General features: G+C 39.1%; 1 protein-coding gene across 1 annotated transcript; it reads right to left on the bottom strand.

Annotated features, from left to right (window-relative positions):
• Positions 1 to 542: 542 nt before the first annotated feature.
• Positions 543 to 17,038, bottom strand: LOC115796250 (cathepsin Z). The gene is made up of 6 exons (XM_030752566.1): positions 16,899 to 17,038; positions 13,425 to 13,582; positions 13,082 to 13,261; positions 8,111 to 8,261; positions 3,994 to 4,159; positions 543 to 3,792 (listed from the first exon to the last, which is right to left on the bottom strand). Exons 1-6 carry the CDS (start codon positions 17,024 to 17,026, stop codon positions 3,679 to 3,681), a joined length of 897 nt encoding a protein of 298 aa, XP_030608426.1. The 5' UTR covers positions 17,027 to 17,038; the 3' UTR covers positions 543 to 3,678.
• Positions 17,039 to 18,398: the final 1,360 nt, after the last annotated feature.

Below are 18,398 nucleotides of genomic sequence, written 5' to 3'. Positions count from 1 at the left end.
CGGGATGCAGTTACAGAACTGTCTCCAATCAGATTTGATTCGTGTTAAATTAGTCTGGCTGGTCAGGCTTCAGATGCTAATTAGAAGCCATTTATGCAGATGTTAGGTGGTGTGGCAGAGGAAAAAAATGTAATTGTAAACTCCCCTCTCAACAGACCTGCCAATTCTTGTTCACCAAACGTGAATTTAAATGTGAGTGACTCAGCTCGCCTGCTGTTGGAGGGAATAAACAGGTTCCTCAGAAATGTGTGATAATGCTTCTGAACAGCAGGTTTTTGCAGATTGAGTTATTTCAAGCTCAAAATTGAATTCAGGAGAAGGTCATCTGTCCAGGTTAAAACTTTTCTCTAATTCTGTGTTAGAATATTTATTTAAATGAAAAGGTCTGAATGTGGTTAAGCTCAAAGGTCACAATAAGCAAACTGTACCACATATCGATCTAAATGTCTACGGTAAAAACATTTTTTCATTAGTTTTTTTTCTAAAATATGAAAAATGAATGACTAAAAGGAACAGTAATTAGCTGAGTTTAATTACAAGACAGATACTATTGCCATAGTAACAAAATCCATTAGCCAGCACATCTCACAGATTAACATGTTATACATCTTGTTTCATTAAGTTATACATATTATACATATCAAATGTTTAAACAGACATTTTCTATGCCATGAAAAATGCTGGATCGTTTTGAATTTGACAGCAACAACGTGTCTCAAAAAAGTTGGGATGGGGGGAACAAAAAGCTGGAAAAGTAAGTGCTACTAAACAGCTGGAGGAACATTTTATAACTAATTAGATTAACTGGCAACAAGTCAGCAACATGATTGGGTACAAAGAGAACACCTCAGTTTCTTATAAGTAAAGATAGGCAGAGGTTCACCAATCTGCAAAAAACTGCATCTACAATTTCAAAATAATGTTCCTCAGAGTGAAATTGCAAAGACTTTGGATATCTCATCATCTACAATATCATCCAAAGATTCAGAGAAACTGGACAAATCTTTGTGTTTAAGGTACAAGGCTTACAATCAATGCTGGATGTCCGTGATCTTCAGACCTCTGAATGGCACAGCATTAAAAACAAGCATGATTCCATCATGGAAATCAATGCATGGGCTCAGGAACACTTCCAGGAATCATTGTCAGTGAATGTGCCATCCACACATGCAGGTTAATGTTTTGTCATGCAAAGAAGAAGCCAGATGTGAGCATGATCCAGAAACGCTGCCATCTTGTTTGGGCCAAAGCTCATTTAAAATGGACTGAGGCAAAGTGGAAAACTGTTTTATAATCAGACAAATTGAAATTCGAAATTCTTTTTGGGAAACACGGATGCTGCGTCCTCCTCTAAAGAGGAGAGGGACCATCCAGCTTGTTATCAGCATTCAATTCAAAAGCCTGCTTCTCTGATGGTAAGGCGGCGACAGATCAGGCCTGCCTGCAGTCCAGACTTTTTACCAGTAGAAAACATTTGATGCATCATGATGCAAAAAAGGAAAGAGACAAGAAAGAGACTAGAACAAAAAACAGCTCAAAACACGAACTACAGGAGACAGAAATGAGTGACATGTGAGAGTGGCATCGGGAGCGAAAGGAGGTGAGTGGAGAAACTCTAGAAAGCAAAGTGCTCTGCTAGGACAGTATGGTGTTCTTAGGCCTTTAAGATAATGTGGTCTGATCACTCAGAATTTTGTATGTGAGGAGAAATATTTTAAATTCCATTTTGGATTTAAAATTGAGTCAATGAACAGAAGCTTCCTTCTAGGCCCTAGGAGTTGTTGAAAATGACATGACGTACAAGCTTAGTATGTTTTACCTGGGTGTATAAGATGTAAGTCCCATAATACAAAACCTAATAATACCTAATGAATGTATATCAAAATACAGGCATTGTTACAACTAAATGACTATTAAATGAAATGTTTTTCTATCAGAATATTTTTCCTATTCTTAGTCTTGCTGCTTACTTAAATCACTATTATTAATATTCACACAGGTTCAGTATTATAAATGCAAAGTTCTGTGAATTGAAAATTATGTAGCAATTTTATAGTAAATGTTTTTAACCTTGAAGAATCATTTAATGAATACACTGAAAGTCACTTAATTAGTCCATTAATAAAGGAACGATTTCTGCTTGGACTGATTTCCACCCTGCACGGCAACTGAACCTTGTTTTCAAGGTGTAACTCAAGGGTGTCAAACTCAGTTTCCCAGAGGCCACACTGAGAATTGGGACACATCATTAGACACACATGTATTTATTGGCATGCTATAATTTAGTCCAAAATGTAAAAATATTCCAGATATTATTGTAGGGTCTTTACCCACAATACAAAGCACCTTGAGGCGACTGTTTGTTGTGGTTTGGTGCTATATAAATAAAATTGAATTGAATTGAATATCCTGGATTTGTTCCAAATAAGTCTCAACAAAAATTGGACGCTGTCCTGGGAGATCTCCTCCCAAATCTGGATCACGGAATCAGTAAACTCGGCAGTGTGTGGCACTATGTGGTGGGGTCGGATGCACTGTTCTATAATGTCCCAGAGGTTTTTGATTGGATTCAGGTCTGGAGAATGTGAGGGCCAGTCAGTGATATCAAAAGCCATGATTTGTTTACACACTCTGCCCACATGAGGCTGGGCACAGTCCTGCACCAGGAGGAATCCAGGGCCCACTGCACCAGTATGAGGTCTGGACCTGCACTTTCGGTCAACCTCTGTTGTTTTAAAACGTGCTATATAAATAAAATTGACTTGACAGTGACTCCCTGTACCTAACAGCAGTCAGGGTCTTGGTATCTAGCACATTTTAAAATCTTTTTTTAGTTGTATACTAACCCATATGTTGATTTCAACAAGTAGATCACATATTTGGTTCTACAAGAGTATTTTTAACTTTGAACTTCTTTCCAATGTGAGGATGCAAAAACAATCCCTTTTAGTCACAATTTAGTGATGTGAATCTTTATTTTATTTTTTTTTATTATTTCTTAAAGGTGATGTTTAAGAGCATTTGAAGTCCCTCTTAGAGGGAGGTTTAGGGGCTAACAAATTATTTTTAATAAATCTTTTTCTACATTGTTTGCTCTATCTAAACCATCTACAAATATCTTATTGCTACAGCCCCTTCCTCTGAATTGAACACACATATTCTGAGCTTGATCCTCAGATAACCTGTAAATACTGCAAATCCCAAATGCAAGGCACTTCTTTAAGCTGATGGTGCTGATGACAGCTTACAGCAGAAACACGTTCTTCCTGCTCTTTAATAAACACTAAGTATACTTTAGTGAGAGCTGGTATTTAATTTTTTTAATTATTATTAAGATCAGACACTCTGTAGATGTTTAAGATTCTGAGCTGAGTGCACTGTTACTTTGTATTACTGTTTATTTCATGCAAAAACCAAAGTCCATAAATAACATGTTATGACTGAGGCTTTTACAGGGGGATGTGTACTAAACAATTTCTTGGATTGAACTGCCTTCAGGACATTACTGCTCTCAGCCAAGAAGCACTTTAAAAAAAATAAACCCACATAAAACAGCAAATTGTTGTTCATGCATAGTGCACAGAAAGAGTTTTTCTCTCAAGCGTTGAACTTTCCAAACTGTCCACAGTTATATCAATAAGCAAAAAATGATGAAGCTTGATCAATTCAATTAAGCATCTATGTTACAACAGGGTCTCCATATGCACAGTTTTTCTCAATGCCCAGGTTGAACCAGTTGCCTTTTCCTCCTTTAAAGGCACTGGTGACAATTCTCGCCCAGCCGTGTTCCCCCTGAAAAGGAGAAAACAAACAAAACAATATTATTTACTCTGCCTGTAAGTCTGAGAAATTAAAAGGTATGAAAAAAAAAAAAATTCCTAAAAACATTTTCTGCTTCAGCTCAGCCAAAAACAAAATTAATAAGAACTTGTGAATTTAGTTTACAGAGCTGATTAAGCACAGAGTGAGCACAGGCTGTCGTGAAAAACCAACCCAGAACTCTCCCCAGGAGTTCCTGACGATCCAGTACTCAATCCCATCTTCGCCCACGCCCCACCCAGCTACAGACACAATGTGATTTGGCAGAGAGAGAGGGTGAAACTCGGAGAAAATCCCTCCAGCGTATCGCTCCAGGCCATCAGTCGCCATCAACGCACAACTGAAAGACAAGAAAATTTATGTTGCCATTTTCCTTCATTACTAAAATGTAATGCTAAATCTTAGAGCATTTATGTGGGCTCAAATTGCGGTCATTTTTAGCTATGCGTTGGCTTTTACAGCAGGCTCAAAATTTGTACTTGCATCATAAATGTCTATAATGTAGTGTGGGAACTTTAAGTGCAAAGTTTTGCTCGCAGTCTTCTACTTTGAATCTGCAGTCAGATGTTAATAAATACAATTTTTACTGATGGACCTTTGTGAAACTTGATTGTCTTACATAGATATTATTGCATCCTTTTGACACATTGAAGTGGACGCATTATGCTTATCTCCAGTTCCATATTTTTATTCTTAGACTCGATGGTTAAAAAAAAAAAAATCCTTATTTTTCTTAAAGTGGTCCTTGGTGCAGCTTCTCGGGTCATCCGCTGTCTGAAACGAGCTGTTTTTGTGGCCTGTGAATTTTGGATTCTTGTTTTGATTGCATTTAAACTGTTATGCTGACCTTCAGTTCTTCTATTTTTTTTATTTTTGGCTCCTGTTTGGATTCACTGCTGTTCTAGTTTTGCTTCTTGTGGGTGAGTTTTTTTCTGTTTTGACATTACAGTTATTCTGTATATGTTCCTTTTTTTTTAAATATATATATATATATATATATATATATATTACTGCATTTCAGTTCGTGCCCTGATTTTATTCTTATTCTAGTCTCCCCACTGTCTCCCACTCTCTCATTTATGTGCTTGTGCCTTCTATGTATCCTTGTCCCTGATTTCTTTGACCATTCATGTCTTAATATTAGTTGTCTTTGATTATTTCCTGTTTTACTGTCAAGTCTACTTCACTGTAGTGTCCAGTTTTACTTCATGCCTTTTCCCTCCTTTGTGATGGTCTACACCTCCCTGATTGCTTTCACCTGCTGTTTATTGGGCCTCATTTACTACAGTAATGTGTGCGTGGAAACGTTCTTACCCGGTGCAAAAAATAAGTGCCTATGCCAAATTACAGTTGGATTCATGAAACGTGCACACCAGCATATTTTGTTGTTATCACTGTGCATATGTTAGTAAATATGAATCACTTTATGCACAGGATTGTGGGTGCACACTGTTTGTGAATAAGGCCCAATGTTTCCGCCTTTGTTCTACACGCACCTGTGTCCTGTTTTTCAATTAGACTTCTGTGTGTATACACACGCTTTCCGGTCACTTAATTAGGTACACTTTGTTATTACTGGCTTCAACCACCTTTTGCCTTCAGAACTGCCTTCATTCTTTGTGGCATGTATGACATGTGACATGACAGCATCACATAGTTGATCCAGATTTGATGGTTTCACATCCATCAATCTCCCATTCCACCACATCCCAGTAGTGCTCTATTGGATTGAGGTCTGATGACTATGGAGGCCATTTGAATCCACTGTTATGTTCAAGAAACCAATGATGTTAGTTTTGTGGCATAGTGTGTTATCCTACTGGAAGCAGCCATCAGAAGATGGGCACACTGTGGTCATAAAATAATGGACAGTATTGGCAACAATACTCAGGTCGGCTGTAGCACTTCAGTTGCTGTATCTCCCACTGCATTACACTACCATCGCAGGCCTGACCTGGTGACAGAAGGTAGGATGGGCCAGTGCTTTCATGTTGTTTACTACCATCCAAATGTTGCAGCAAAAATTGAGACTGCAACATTTTTCAATCTTCTATTGTCCAATTTTGCCTGTGCAAACTGTAGCCTTGGGTTCCTGCTTTTAGGAGGGGCACCCAGTGTGGTCTTCTGCTGCTGCAGCCACAGAAGACCAGCTTCAAGGTTTGATGTGTTATGCATTCAGAGATGCTCTTCTGCATAACTGGGTTGTAATGAGTGGTTATTTGATTTATTGTCAAATAACAGCTCAAAGTAGTCTGACAACAACAAGGCATTTTCACCCAGAAAATTGTCGCTCACTGAATTTTTAAAAATCTTTTTTGGACTATTGCCCATAAACCCTGAGATGGTTGCACCGGAAACAATCACAGCAAACCAGCACATCAGGTACCAACAACCATGCCATGTTCAGTCATTTTAAATCACCTTTCTTCCTCATTCTGATGCTCAATTTGAACTTCAGCACATCATCTTGACGATGTCTACATGACTAAATGCACTGAGTTGCTATCACATGATTGCTTAATAATAATTTTAATGAGCAGCTAAATGTGTACCTACATTAATAACGTGAATAGTGATTGCATTCCTATTTCTCCCTTTGTCAGATTCAACTGCTGAATAAGTTGTTTCGACTGATTTATTTTTGACTTTCTGGTTTTTGAATTTTTGTTTTGCTTTGACTTTTTTCAACGTGCCAGTTTGTCCTGCATTTAGACACACACACACACGTATAGACACATATAGACACGTACACACAGGTAGGTACAGACACGACAGAAAATAAAGAAAAGCATAATAAGTATCCTTTTAATGAACTTGAAATTCTTATGCAATGTTTTTACAGGTACAAAAATGACTTACAATCCTGGCTTGTGCTCACAGTGTGTCCAATCTTTTGAGCCTTTTCATCATGTGTAGATCCTGCAGTCCCTGTGATTCAAGTACCCAGCCCCCAGTCTGGCTGACCATTTAGCAAACTCACCTCGTTGCTGTCACCTTATTTAAATGCAGTATCGATGTTAAACAGTGATTTTAATATGAGCAGTCTGCCTCTTGGGTCACAGTTATAAGCAAGTAATTTAAAGTTAATATTAAAGCCTTAAGCAAGTACTGTTTTTTCTGAGGCACTTGTTCTGGTGCCTAAAAACTCTGCACTGCTCACTCACACCCTCACAGTTAGTTATCTTATTCTGTTAAGACATGGAATACTATTTGGATAGAGAGCAGCTCTTTAGCTGTTAGCAGCAGTCAGCAGAGATACTCAGACCTCCCTCTTTCCAGTCACAGCCTCCAGCTCATTCAGGGGGAAACTGAGTCGCTTCCATGACATAATCTCTCCAATGTATGCCTCAAGGTCTCCTCCCAGTCTTCCTGCAACACCTCACCCAGGAGGCAACTGGAAATCATCCTAGACAGATTTCCAAACCTACTGGTTATGGTCCAAAAATATGCATGTCACATTATTTGTTGATTGTAGACTGACCTTAGATGTGGATGTGACATCGATCACATCCTTAAATATCATTAAACAATGTGAATGGGTAAATGTGGCTGGCAGGATGTAGAGCTTTGAGTGGTCAGTTCAGCTGAAAATGGCTGAATGAATCCATCTCCATATTATTAACTTGTTATCTGAACCATTATGCTAAGCAATAAATACCTTTACTAAACCCACTCTCTTTGCCCCAGCTGAGCGAAGACATGACAGTGATATATATACACACAGGCCCCAAATCTTGTTTTAATTTTATTAGTGCTCTTACATTTCAACTGTTTAAAAAAAGGTTAATATTCCTTATCTGCAGGTATTACAAGAGCACAATGAAACTTTTACAGACCTTGTTAATACGGCATGAATTAATTTAAAGATAATATAAAGCTGTCAAAACCAAACCTTCACTAAAAGACTAACAGCTAATGTAAAATATAAAAGCACACAAAAAGACAAAAAGCTCAGCTGTGTTTAGAAAAGGGGATTCAAGGTGTAATATATATATATATATATATATATATATATATATATATATATATATATATATAGTCTGATGTTTTCAATACATAAAGGCTTTAAATTTGAGTGTAAGCTTTCTCTGAGTGGAATAAAATGACACTCAGAGCTGTTATCTTTCTCCAAGGTTTTAAGAATCATTAAATATTCATTCACTGATAAAAAAAAAAACTTCCCTAAGAGAAGAGCTGCTCTGTGAAAATCTCAGGCAGAATATCCTCCTTCAAGCAGAAGATGTAGGTGGATGAAAAGTGAGAAATGACTTCGGAGGATGACTTACTCTACCTGATGGGCCCGTTGGTAAAAATTTCAGCTTTCATCTCGTCTCTGCCAGAAACTTCTCCGTAGTCTCCAACTTTCCACACGGTGTAATTCTTCACAACAGCGCACGACTCAAAGAAGGAGCATGTCCCACACTGGTTAAACAGCTCACACTCTACAACAAATGAAGTAGATGATTTACAGTTCAGCGACTGCTTAGTTCCCTACTCATTTACAGTTGCCTGGTCACTTTATTAGGTAAACCTATTCAACTGTTTGTTAAAACAGGTATATAATCATATGCCAGCAGCTCAACGAATTTAGACATGTAGACATGGTCATAGAGACCAGCTGAAGTTGAAGAATGTGGAAGAAAAGTGATTTAAGTGACGGTGAACGTGGCATGGTTGTTGGTGCCAGATGGGCTGGCCTGATTTCAGAAACTACTGATCTACTGGGAATTTCTCACACAACCATCTCTAGGGTTTATAGCAAATGGTACAGAAAAGAGAAAATATCCAATAAACAGCAGTTCTCTGAGTGAAAATGTCTGTCACAGGAGAAAGACTACTTTGAGCTGATAGGAAGGCAACAGTAACTTGAATGGTATAGTCAGAATTTGGTGTAAACAACATGAAAGCATAGAGCCATCCTGCTTTGTATCAGTAGTTGTGAAGCATACTTTCTTGGCACATTTTGGATCCTTGGGTACCAACTGTGCATTTTTAAAATGTCACAGCCTACCCGAGTACTGTTGCTGACCATGTCCATCCCTTCATGGCCACAGTGTAATCACACCCATTGTTGTGCAGCCATCAAATCTGCAGTAACTGTGTGATTCTGTCATGTCAATATGGACCAAAATTTCTGAAGAATACTTCCAGCATCTTCCAGCAGAATTTATGTCACGAAGAATTAAAGCAGCTCTTGAAGCAAAAAGGGGAACAACCCAGTGGCCAGTGAATGTATGCCTTGTTTTTTTAATGCAGTGTTACAGGTAAGGAACGTAACTTTTAAAATTAATATTAGAAATTTACTTAGTTGGAGGCAATGTCAGTTACTTTTCTCTTCAAAGTAGCAAACCTGCCAAAACATATGATGTTAAAACTAGCAATTTAAAATACAGCCTAGAACTACAGCTTCCCACAACCAGTCTGACAATTATTCTAAAGGGCCAAAATTGTGGACACCAAATTGTCACATTCATCCATGAGAGCTGAATATCTCACTCCAAACTCATGGATGGTAATTTGCTGCTTTAATCGCCTCTAATTCCCCCCCCCCCCCCCCCCCCCCCCCCCCATATTTTGGAGTCTGGTTGTACAGATTCTTGCTCCTGTTCAGGTACCGGAGCATCAGTGAGATCGGCCACGTACGCTGGCAGTAAGAATTGGCTACACTTCATAAGTGTGGGATGGGCTTTGCAGTGAAAAGCCCATCTCTTTCCTTTCTTTAATCATCACTGATTGGCTCTTGTTTGCTCTCTTTGTCTCCTCTCATTTTCCCACCTGATCACGCAGCTGTCTGCTCTCCCTTTCTCCCCTGCATGGGGCTGCAGTTCTGGAAAGGGGAGTTTACACTTCTCTTGCACAACAATTTACTTATCCTTATCTCTTTACAGTGGAAAATTTAAACTAACACCACTTGTTGAGATTTAATCTCGTTTTTGCTGCTTTGCCGCACTGTTAAAAATCACTCCTAGAACACCATCACACGCCCACCATAAAAGTAGTGCACCAAAAATGTGCACTACATCCATCGACTGAGACATCATGCAGTATGGCCTGTCATCAGATGTGATCTTCTTTCCTGATGAGAGTGACTGAGACATCTCACCATGCCAGACATCGGCTCAAGCAGCAGGATCTCTGAAAAAATATTAAATCTCGACCAGAATCACATTTGTGACTTTTAATGTCGAACTGTAACTATGGTAGCAACACTTTAAATAGCTCACTTATGAAATACTTGAACATGAGCTTCAACAGCAATAGGACTGCTGCTTTAAAAGTATTTGTATATGATACCATAATGTAGCTGTGGTTGCTGTCATGCTTTTATAGGTGAATTCAGTTATTGTAAATTAAGTCTTGTGTTTGCACAAATATGTGTGCTACTTTTTTTTTTTTATTTACAGGTTGTGGAGAGATGCAATTACCTCATCCAAGGAGATTATGCTGTTGGTAGTGTTTGTGTGCATGTGTGTCATTCTGTCTGTAAACTTGAAATTTTTTGAATAAATTCTGATAGAACTTTGTGGCTCGTTGGAGTTGAAGCAGAGCCTTCAGCTTTCAGGCCCCTCTTCTGTTGAAGCAACTCCCAGTTTGGATTTGGGAGACAGACACCCTCTCTATTTTTAAAGTTTAGGTATAAAGATTTCCTTTTTGATGAAGCCGATAGGGCTGGATCAAGTGACCCCCGGACTGTCCCTTAATTATGGTGCAATAGCCCTAGGCTGCTGGGGCTTCTCATGATGCACTGAGTGTTTCTTCTTCACTGCTGCCAAATGCTTGTTCACAGGGGGTCGTCTAATTGTCGGAGTTTCTTTCTAATATTGCAGAATCTTTACCTCACAATATAAAGTGTCTGGAGGCGACTGTTGTTGTCTATTGGTGCTATATAAATAAAATTGAATTGAGTGTAATTCCAAATGTGTACTGCATATCATGGACAAAAATAGGAGGTTTCCATGAAGTCTTTATGTCATGTCCTGGGCCGGTGGCCCAGTGTTTTGAGTTCTTTTGTGAAGTTCTGTTTTGTTGTATTGTTTGGGTTGTGTTTCTTGGCTTTTCTCACAGTTTAGATCCTTAGTTTGTTTTTGTTAAGTGTTCTGTTATTAGTTATTTGTATGTTTTTCTGGTTTCCCTTTGCTCTGGTCTTCCCTGTGTTCCTGTGTCCCTGTGTCCTGACCTTTTGTCCTCATGTTTAGTCTCCCTTTGGGTGGTTCCTTATGTGGTGTTTAGGTTCCCTCTGTGTATCCTAGTCCTCGTGTTCTGTTAAGTCTGCGTGTGCATCGTGGTGAGTCACTTCCAGTTTGACAGCCTCGTGTTCCCTGTGCTTTGTGTTTAGTTTTGCTTCCACTGTGTTATTAGTTTCATTTGGTTCACCTGTTGTTTCCACTCTCCCTGATTTCCTTGTGTGTATTTAAGCCCTCAGGTTTTCTCTGTTCTTTGTTGTGGTGTCGTCTGCGTTTCCCCCTAGCTGTGTATTCCCTGTCTAGCGTTTTGGCCCCCTTGGTTTCTCCCAGGCTTCCTTCTGTTCTTTGTTCTTGCCCTGGTTGAGATTTTGTTATTTTTTGACTTGTGAGCCTCCAGTAAATAAATCTTGTTTGAGCTTTAGCTCTATTGTATCACGTCCTGCATTTGGGTTCTCCCGTTTCCACCACAACAACATGACAGGACCTGATTATTCAAGATTTTGTATATAAGAAGGATTTTAAATTCAATTCTGAATATAACGGGGGGCCAGTGAAGAGAAGCTAATATGGGAGAAATATGAAAGCCTCAAATGTGGTGATAATATTCTGCTGTTTTTTTTGCACTAAGATAGAATTGTGAATACCCAGCATGTAATTATGTAGCAGCAGTGCATCCATGTACTTTTTTGGCCACAGAGGTTTTTTGTTGAAAGTGAAGAGAGACAGGAAATGGGGGAAGATACAGGGGAGGACACGTGGGCAAACTGGCAACAGGCCAGCTCTATTATAAACTACAACCAAATCTATTTTACACCCAAGTGTCCCCATAGAAACAACTCTGAACATCATGAGATATAGCACAACAAAGTACTATCAACTTAACATCAGTGATCTAAAGTAACCAGAAACATCCTGTTTTCTGATAATTCAGTGGAGAAACCATGGTTTGTTACTGCATAAAAACCATAGGAAACCATAGTGAATTTTCATAAGGGAACCTACAAAAAGTGCATTTTGGGTAAACTTTCAAGGCTCAAATCAGCATGTGGAATATTTTGTGTCAGTCAGGTGAGCTAGCGTGGTCACAGAGAAGAGAATTGTATTTGCACCCTCCGCCAGGGTGATAGAGTCATGGTCCTGGTTTTCTGCTGGTTCTGCTGTACCGCTTTGTGCTTTCACTTTCTCCATTTCCTGCTGTCTCGGTAGTCATGGTTAGCGTTACTCTTCATGTCTCAGGGAAGAGTAACGCTAACTATAACTGGCTTTTGTTACTTTCTGCTTCAGTTTGAAGTTTTAGTTTTAGTTTTCCCTTGCTGCTCATTTCCTTCCTTTGCAACTGTCTGTCCTCATCAGCTTACACCCACAAATGTTTCAGTAATGCTGAGGAAATCCACAAACTTTTCCTGCTGCTATGAAACATTAAAAAGGGTCAAACTTAATTGTGATGATTTCACTGAAGAGTTTCAGGGCTGCAGCCTACTCTAGGATGGTACAGAGGCGCAGTGATTAGCACCATCATTTCACAGCAAGGAGGTCCTGATTTCAAATCTAGCAGGCAGCTTGGGCTTTTTCTGCACACCGTATGAAGTGGCATGGCTTCCTGCCACAGTCCAAAGACATGCTTGCTAGGTTAACTGATGATTCCAAATGAATGTGATAGTGTGTTCTGGTTGTCTGCCTTGCAGGACTGGCAACCTGTCCATGGTGTGCCAGCTGGATTAGGCTCCAGCTCCCAACCCTGAGTTTGATAAGTGGTTAATCAAATGTAGCTGACACTGGGTGAAAGGTGGGGTATGGCCTGGATAGACTGCCAGTCCATCATAGGGCTAACACAGAGAGACAGAAAACCACAGACTCTGACAGACCTACAGTGTAACTTAGCATCACAAATTAACCTATAATGTTTTGTGTTAAATTTCTCAGTATGTAATGCTGTAATGGATTATTTTTTTATGTCAGTAATCTTAAGGAACATTATCCATCAATGATTGGAACTAATCAATAAAAGGGAAGATGGCCTACATACTTTTGATAACTTAACAGTGATCAAATACAATAGAAACATAATATTTCTTTACTTTGGTTTTTGGCTTGATAGTTGTTGCAGGTTTCATCAGGAATGCCTCTTTCGTGTGCGTAAGCGTAGACTCTCAGGTGGTCGCCTCCATAACAGGAACCCGCCCTGCCGCAGTCTATCACGTTCTGTACGGACAGGTACGCTGACGGCCACGCTCCTCCACGCTTGATGTTGATGCGGTCTTGGACAAAAAGGGACAAGAACAACACACATTAGTAGGAGGCAGTGGAGTGGCTGCTCCTCCATAGACCACTAAATTTAGTCATTTTCAATTCACATGACAATATGCCCTCTATCCATTTCTCTATTATAATTTTCCTCCATCCCTTTGTTGTCATGGTTACCAGCTAGCGCACTGGTGGCTCCCATGGCCCAGCAGGAGCCACAGTACTGGGGGATGTGTTGGTTCCTTGTGATGCTCACATAATTCTTCCCGTCAATGTTCCTCCAGTCCCATGACGGAGGAAGCTCTGACACCTTTACATGCGGCCGGGCCTGTGTCCTAAACAAAGGGAAATGATGATCAGCTGCAATTATTGCTACTAAAGCAAGCACAGATGTTTTCACTCGTCTGACTAATATCATCCCCTCTCTGGAGTGTGTGGGTAGTGTAACTGCTGTGACTGACTGTCAGTTCCTGTGGGTGCTAATAACCGGACAGGATACTTGCATGTCTGTGTGGTGATATCCGTCACCGCTGAGCAGTGAACTTCAGCAAGTATATTATCTTACTTTAGCTGATTATCATCAGTTGTCAAATTTTGTGCAATTACAGATAATCAGACATGGATTGTGTAAAGGGCTTCTGATCGGTTTAATTAGTTTTTCCATTCGTGGCCAAAAAATGCGTTAATTTGTCGCCTCTGTGAATCAAGAAATGTATTCATACTCTCAATGATGCTCCTCAGTTTGTGATGCTGTGAACTTTTTTTATTAACTAGTCCCGCTGACTATTTAATGGAGGACTTAATAGAAATGGATATCCTACTGTGTCTTTGTTCATTATTATAATGTCTGTGCTGAAAAATACTAAATTAAAGCTTTAAGGCACAATTTAAACTGTCATAATTTGAAAGGAAATATTGAACTATTCCCACTACATCTCAAATTAAAACTTTACATAATGATCTGGTAAAACAAGAAATTGGTAAAGATTAAAGCAGCACTTTTTATTCAGTTTGCTTGCACACTCACTAAATCTTTCCCCCCTCAATCTGCTGAGTTGTTTCTTTTATTAACTGTGAAGCTACCAAACTTATCCAGGTTTTTTTTCAGGTAAAGAGAAAAACCTTAAATGAAAACTGTTCTGTTTATCTGTCTTATTTACATAATGAAGCACCACCTTTCTCACCTACAGCAGCAAATTGCATCTAATAACATTGTAAGAAATGTGTCGTAATGTCTTCTAGGAAAAATTAAATTAGTCAGCAGAATTAGTACTTCTGATCTTTTTGTTCTTTTGGCCGCTCCCTTTAGGGGTCGCCACAGCAGATCATCTGCCTCCATCTCACCCTATCCCTGGCATCGTCCTTTCATACCAACCCTCTGCATGTTCTCCTTCACTCCATCCATGAACCTTCTCTGTGGTCTTCCTCTTTACCTGCCTGGGAGCTCCATTTCAACATTGTTTGTCCAGTATATCTACTATCCCTCCCCTGCACATGTCTAAGCCATCTCAGCCTTGCCTCTTTACCTGAGCTGTCCCGCTGATATACTCATTTCTAAATCGTGTTCATTCCGGTCACTCCCAGTGAAAATCTTAACATCTTCAACTCTGCCACCTCCAGCTCTCTTTTCTGACAATAATTAGTTCAGGATTGTGAATGTCTGTTGGTTTACTTATTTACTTAAGGAAATAGTTTTCCACCACTAGATACATCGTACAAGCATGTGCTGTAATGTGATGCATGTCCATCCATTCTCTTCCGCTTATAATTTTCAGGGTCGGAGCCTATGCTAGCTGTCATAGGGCGGGAGGCAGGAGACACCCCGTACAGGTTTCCAGCCTGTCGCAGGGCCAACACAGAGACACAGACAACCATTCACACTCACATTCACACCTATGGGCAATTTAGAATCACCAATTAACCTAACCTAGGTAACTGCATGTCTTTGGACTGTGGGAGGAAACCGGAGTACCCAGAGAAAACCCACGCAGACACGTATGTATTTTAATTTTAAAATTTAAACACATACAATCTGTGCGGGTTACAGGTCTGGAACTGATAATGTGAAGACCAAATAGACTTAAATTACACCTTTCCATTGCCCTCATTAGGTAAAGTTTGTTTTATGGTCTTATTAAATATTCTTTGTGTATTCAAATGTGTGTACACATACTTTAACAACTGTTAAAACTTTAACTGTTATTTCACCTGCTGTTCTGCCTGAATTTCATCTTGCTGTTTCTGTAGCGATAAATACTTGGATAAACTTTTTAAGGTTTCTTGTGAGTTGAGGTAACTGGAGCCAATCAAAATGTGGGACACTGTCTGTGTGGTGATAAAAAGGAAGTGGAACACATGGCCACCCCAGATTTATCTCACTTACAAATTCTCAGTTTTTCCTTCCCGCTTTTGACTACATACAGTTTTATAATTTCTAACTACCTATAGTTAGGGCTGGATCAGGTAACGCTGAACCCTCCCTTCGTTATGCTGCAATAGGCTTAGGCTGCTGGGGAGCTTCCCATGATGCACTGTTTCTTCTCTATTCACCTCTTTTCACCCTCCCCTCACCCTCAACCGGTCGTGGCAGATGGCTGCCCCTCCCTGAGCCTAGTTCTTCACATTAAAAAGAAGTTTTTTCTTCCCACTGTTGCCAAGTTGCCTGATTGTTGGGGTTTTCTCTGTATTATTGTAGGGTCTTTACCCTACAATATAAAGCCCCTTGAGGTGAATGATGTGATTTGGTGTCCTATAGATAAAACTGAACTAAAACTGAATCTAATTAGTTTTTATTTATTACTAGGTTCAGATTGCTCATTTCAGTTTAATTAGTTTGGTTTTCATTAGTTTCAGTTTTGCTGTCTTTATTATTAAAATATGGAGGGTATTTGTTAGGAGCCAAATTTAATAAATCCATAATAGGTATTGTCTATACTGTACATACTGGTTATACGGATTTTTATCATTCTTTCTACTTTAAAATTTTTATTTTACCTCTTATACTTTATTTTACTGTATCCTAGTTACTGTTTCTCCTCTGTACAATACCTTTGCCACTGCTACGCTGAATTTCCCCATCCTGTCACTAATAAAGGGGTTTCTTTCTTTCTTTCTTACTTACACCACGTTGTGGAAAGTCATATTCGCCAAAGCCTCAGGTTGTGCAGACAAATCTGACAAAATTACAAAAAAAACCACAAGACAGTTCCTAAACACAGGTGTATGTATATCATTTTATTTTTTCAATTTTTTTCCAAAGTCTAGCTTCAATTTTTATTTCGGTTGACTAAAATGCTTTTTTTTTTCCTTCTAGTTTTAGTTTTTAGTGTAGCTTTAGTTAACTATAATAATCGTGATGCATATAAATAGAAAAAGTAACCTGAAGACCTAAGTACACAAAACAATACAGGATACTGCAAAAACACCTATTTTTAAAAATGCAATAGAGCAGCAAAGTACAGAAAACTCACTTATTGTGCAAATAAGCTTTCATTTAACTAATAAGTTAACGTGATATTACTACACCAAGTTATTTCCATATTATTAACAGATACTGTCTCCAACTTTTGGATAAGATACCGAAGGCTGACACATTTCCTCACTCTCCTCCTCTCTGAGGGAAACAAGCTGGAGGTCAAAATGTTCACCTACTTGACAGAGTCCGGTCTGTGGTCTCTGATGGGTTTATAACACGGCTCAGAAACAAGCCTGGAGGCGGTAATTTGCTGCCAAAATAAAGCTAAACAAAACAACAGGAACGCAAGATTTGCAAGCGCCATCTTTGCTCCTCCCCTTTCCTCTGACGCAGTGACGCAATCACAGACCGCCCCCAGTCGGCCCGGCAGAGCACTGCAGCGCCCTGTAAACACACCAACGGGATCCAGTTTAACAGGGATTTCCTCCGTGCACCACCACAGTGGATTTTTAATCAAACAATCTGAAATGCAGGCATTCAGCTTTAATTCAAGGGGTATTGTGTTAACTGTTCAGGAATTACAGTCATTTTTATACACAGTGCCTCATTTTCAGAGGCAGAAAAGTAAATACAAGGGTTGTTTTTAATACTTGGAGGACTTCGGGCAGTCAGTGACATTTCCCTTGAAATGTTCTGCCAGGAATTTACTGCAGCCCCGGTCAATTGCTGCTTGTTTGTGGGTCTACTTACCTTCAGTTTTTTTGTTGTCCAAAAAATTTCCAGACCTAAGTGTAAATGTGGGACAAGGAGTGTTTGTGTGAGACACTCTTTGTGTCTGTAGTTTGAAATTTTGGTTATATCTAACTTAAACGTGCACACACACAACACACAATAAAGAAAAGCATAAGTATTCTTTAATGAACTTCTAATGAAATTCTTATGCAATGTTTTTTACAGGTACAAGAGTGACTGTTACAATCCTGGATTGTGCTCCCAACATGTTTTTGAGCCTTTTCATCATATGTAGTTCTTTCTTTCTTTTTTTTTTATTCTGTGTACTTCTGTATCCCTCTTTTTTAATAAACTGGAAAACATTTGCTTACTTTTATTTCAGATGCTCTTCTATCAGATAATCTTTGAGTTTTAGGAGACATGAATTCATAATTCAGTTTTCTCATTAAGACATAAAAACACACTTAAGCACTAAAGTGCCTTTAAGTGGATCCACATCCAATTCCTAAAAAGCCCCATTTCACAGCCGATATATTTGGATTTTTCATAATAAAAAAAAAAAAAAATCACAAAATGGCTGTTCTCTTTGCAGCAAGCATAATACTGCAGCATCATCAACATCATTAAACTATTCTGGGGACCTATTCTGCTCTTTTCAGCTTCCCATTTTTAGTCTGTGATGCAACTAGAGTAGCTTTTCATGTTTTAACATCTCAAAATAATCTTTATTTATGTTATACTGAGCCTTGGTGCAGCCCCCTAATCTACCCTAAAACAAGACATTTTATCTCCTCTCCCTGAGTGGATACCCCTTATAAACAAAAACTTCAAATATCAGGTGGGTGGGACTCTGACCATGTTTAATATGAGCACTCATCACTGTAAGAATGTATTGATGGTAAACCATCATAAGGGGTTTGCTACCTATCATTTTTATGCTACAGCTGTGGTTTTGTCAGTGCCTGCAGTGAAAAATCTCAACTTTAACAACAGTCATAGGAAAA

This window comes from Archocentrus centrarchus, chromosome 17, assembly GCF_007364275.1.
Source record: "Archocentrus centrarchus isolate MPI-CPG fArcCen1 chromosome 17, fArcCen1, whole genome shotgun sequence".
Classification (NCBI taxonomy): domain Eukaryota; kingdom Metazoa; phylum Chordata; class Actinopteri; order Cichliformes; family Cichlidae; genus Archocentrus; species Archocentrus centrarchus.
This window is presented reverse-complemented; position numbering and strand designations above follow the sequence as displayed.

Coding starts and splice junctions, on each gene's coding strand:
- LOC115796250 (XM_030752566.1), bottom strand. CDS start 17,026: ATGGCGCTTGCAAATCTTGCGTTCCTGTTGTTTTGTTTAGCTTTATTT. Junction 13,583..16,898: donor CACAGACCGGACTCTGTCAA/GTAGGTGAACAT, acceptor CCCTTTGTTTAG/GACACAGGCCCGGCCGCATG. Junction 13,262..13,424: donor AGCCACCAGTGCGCTAGCTG/GTAACCATGACA, acceptor TTTTTGTCCAAG/ACCGCATCAACATCAAGCGT.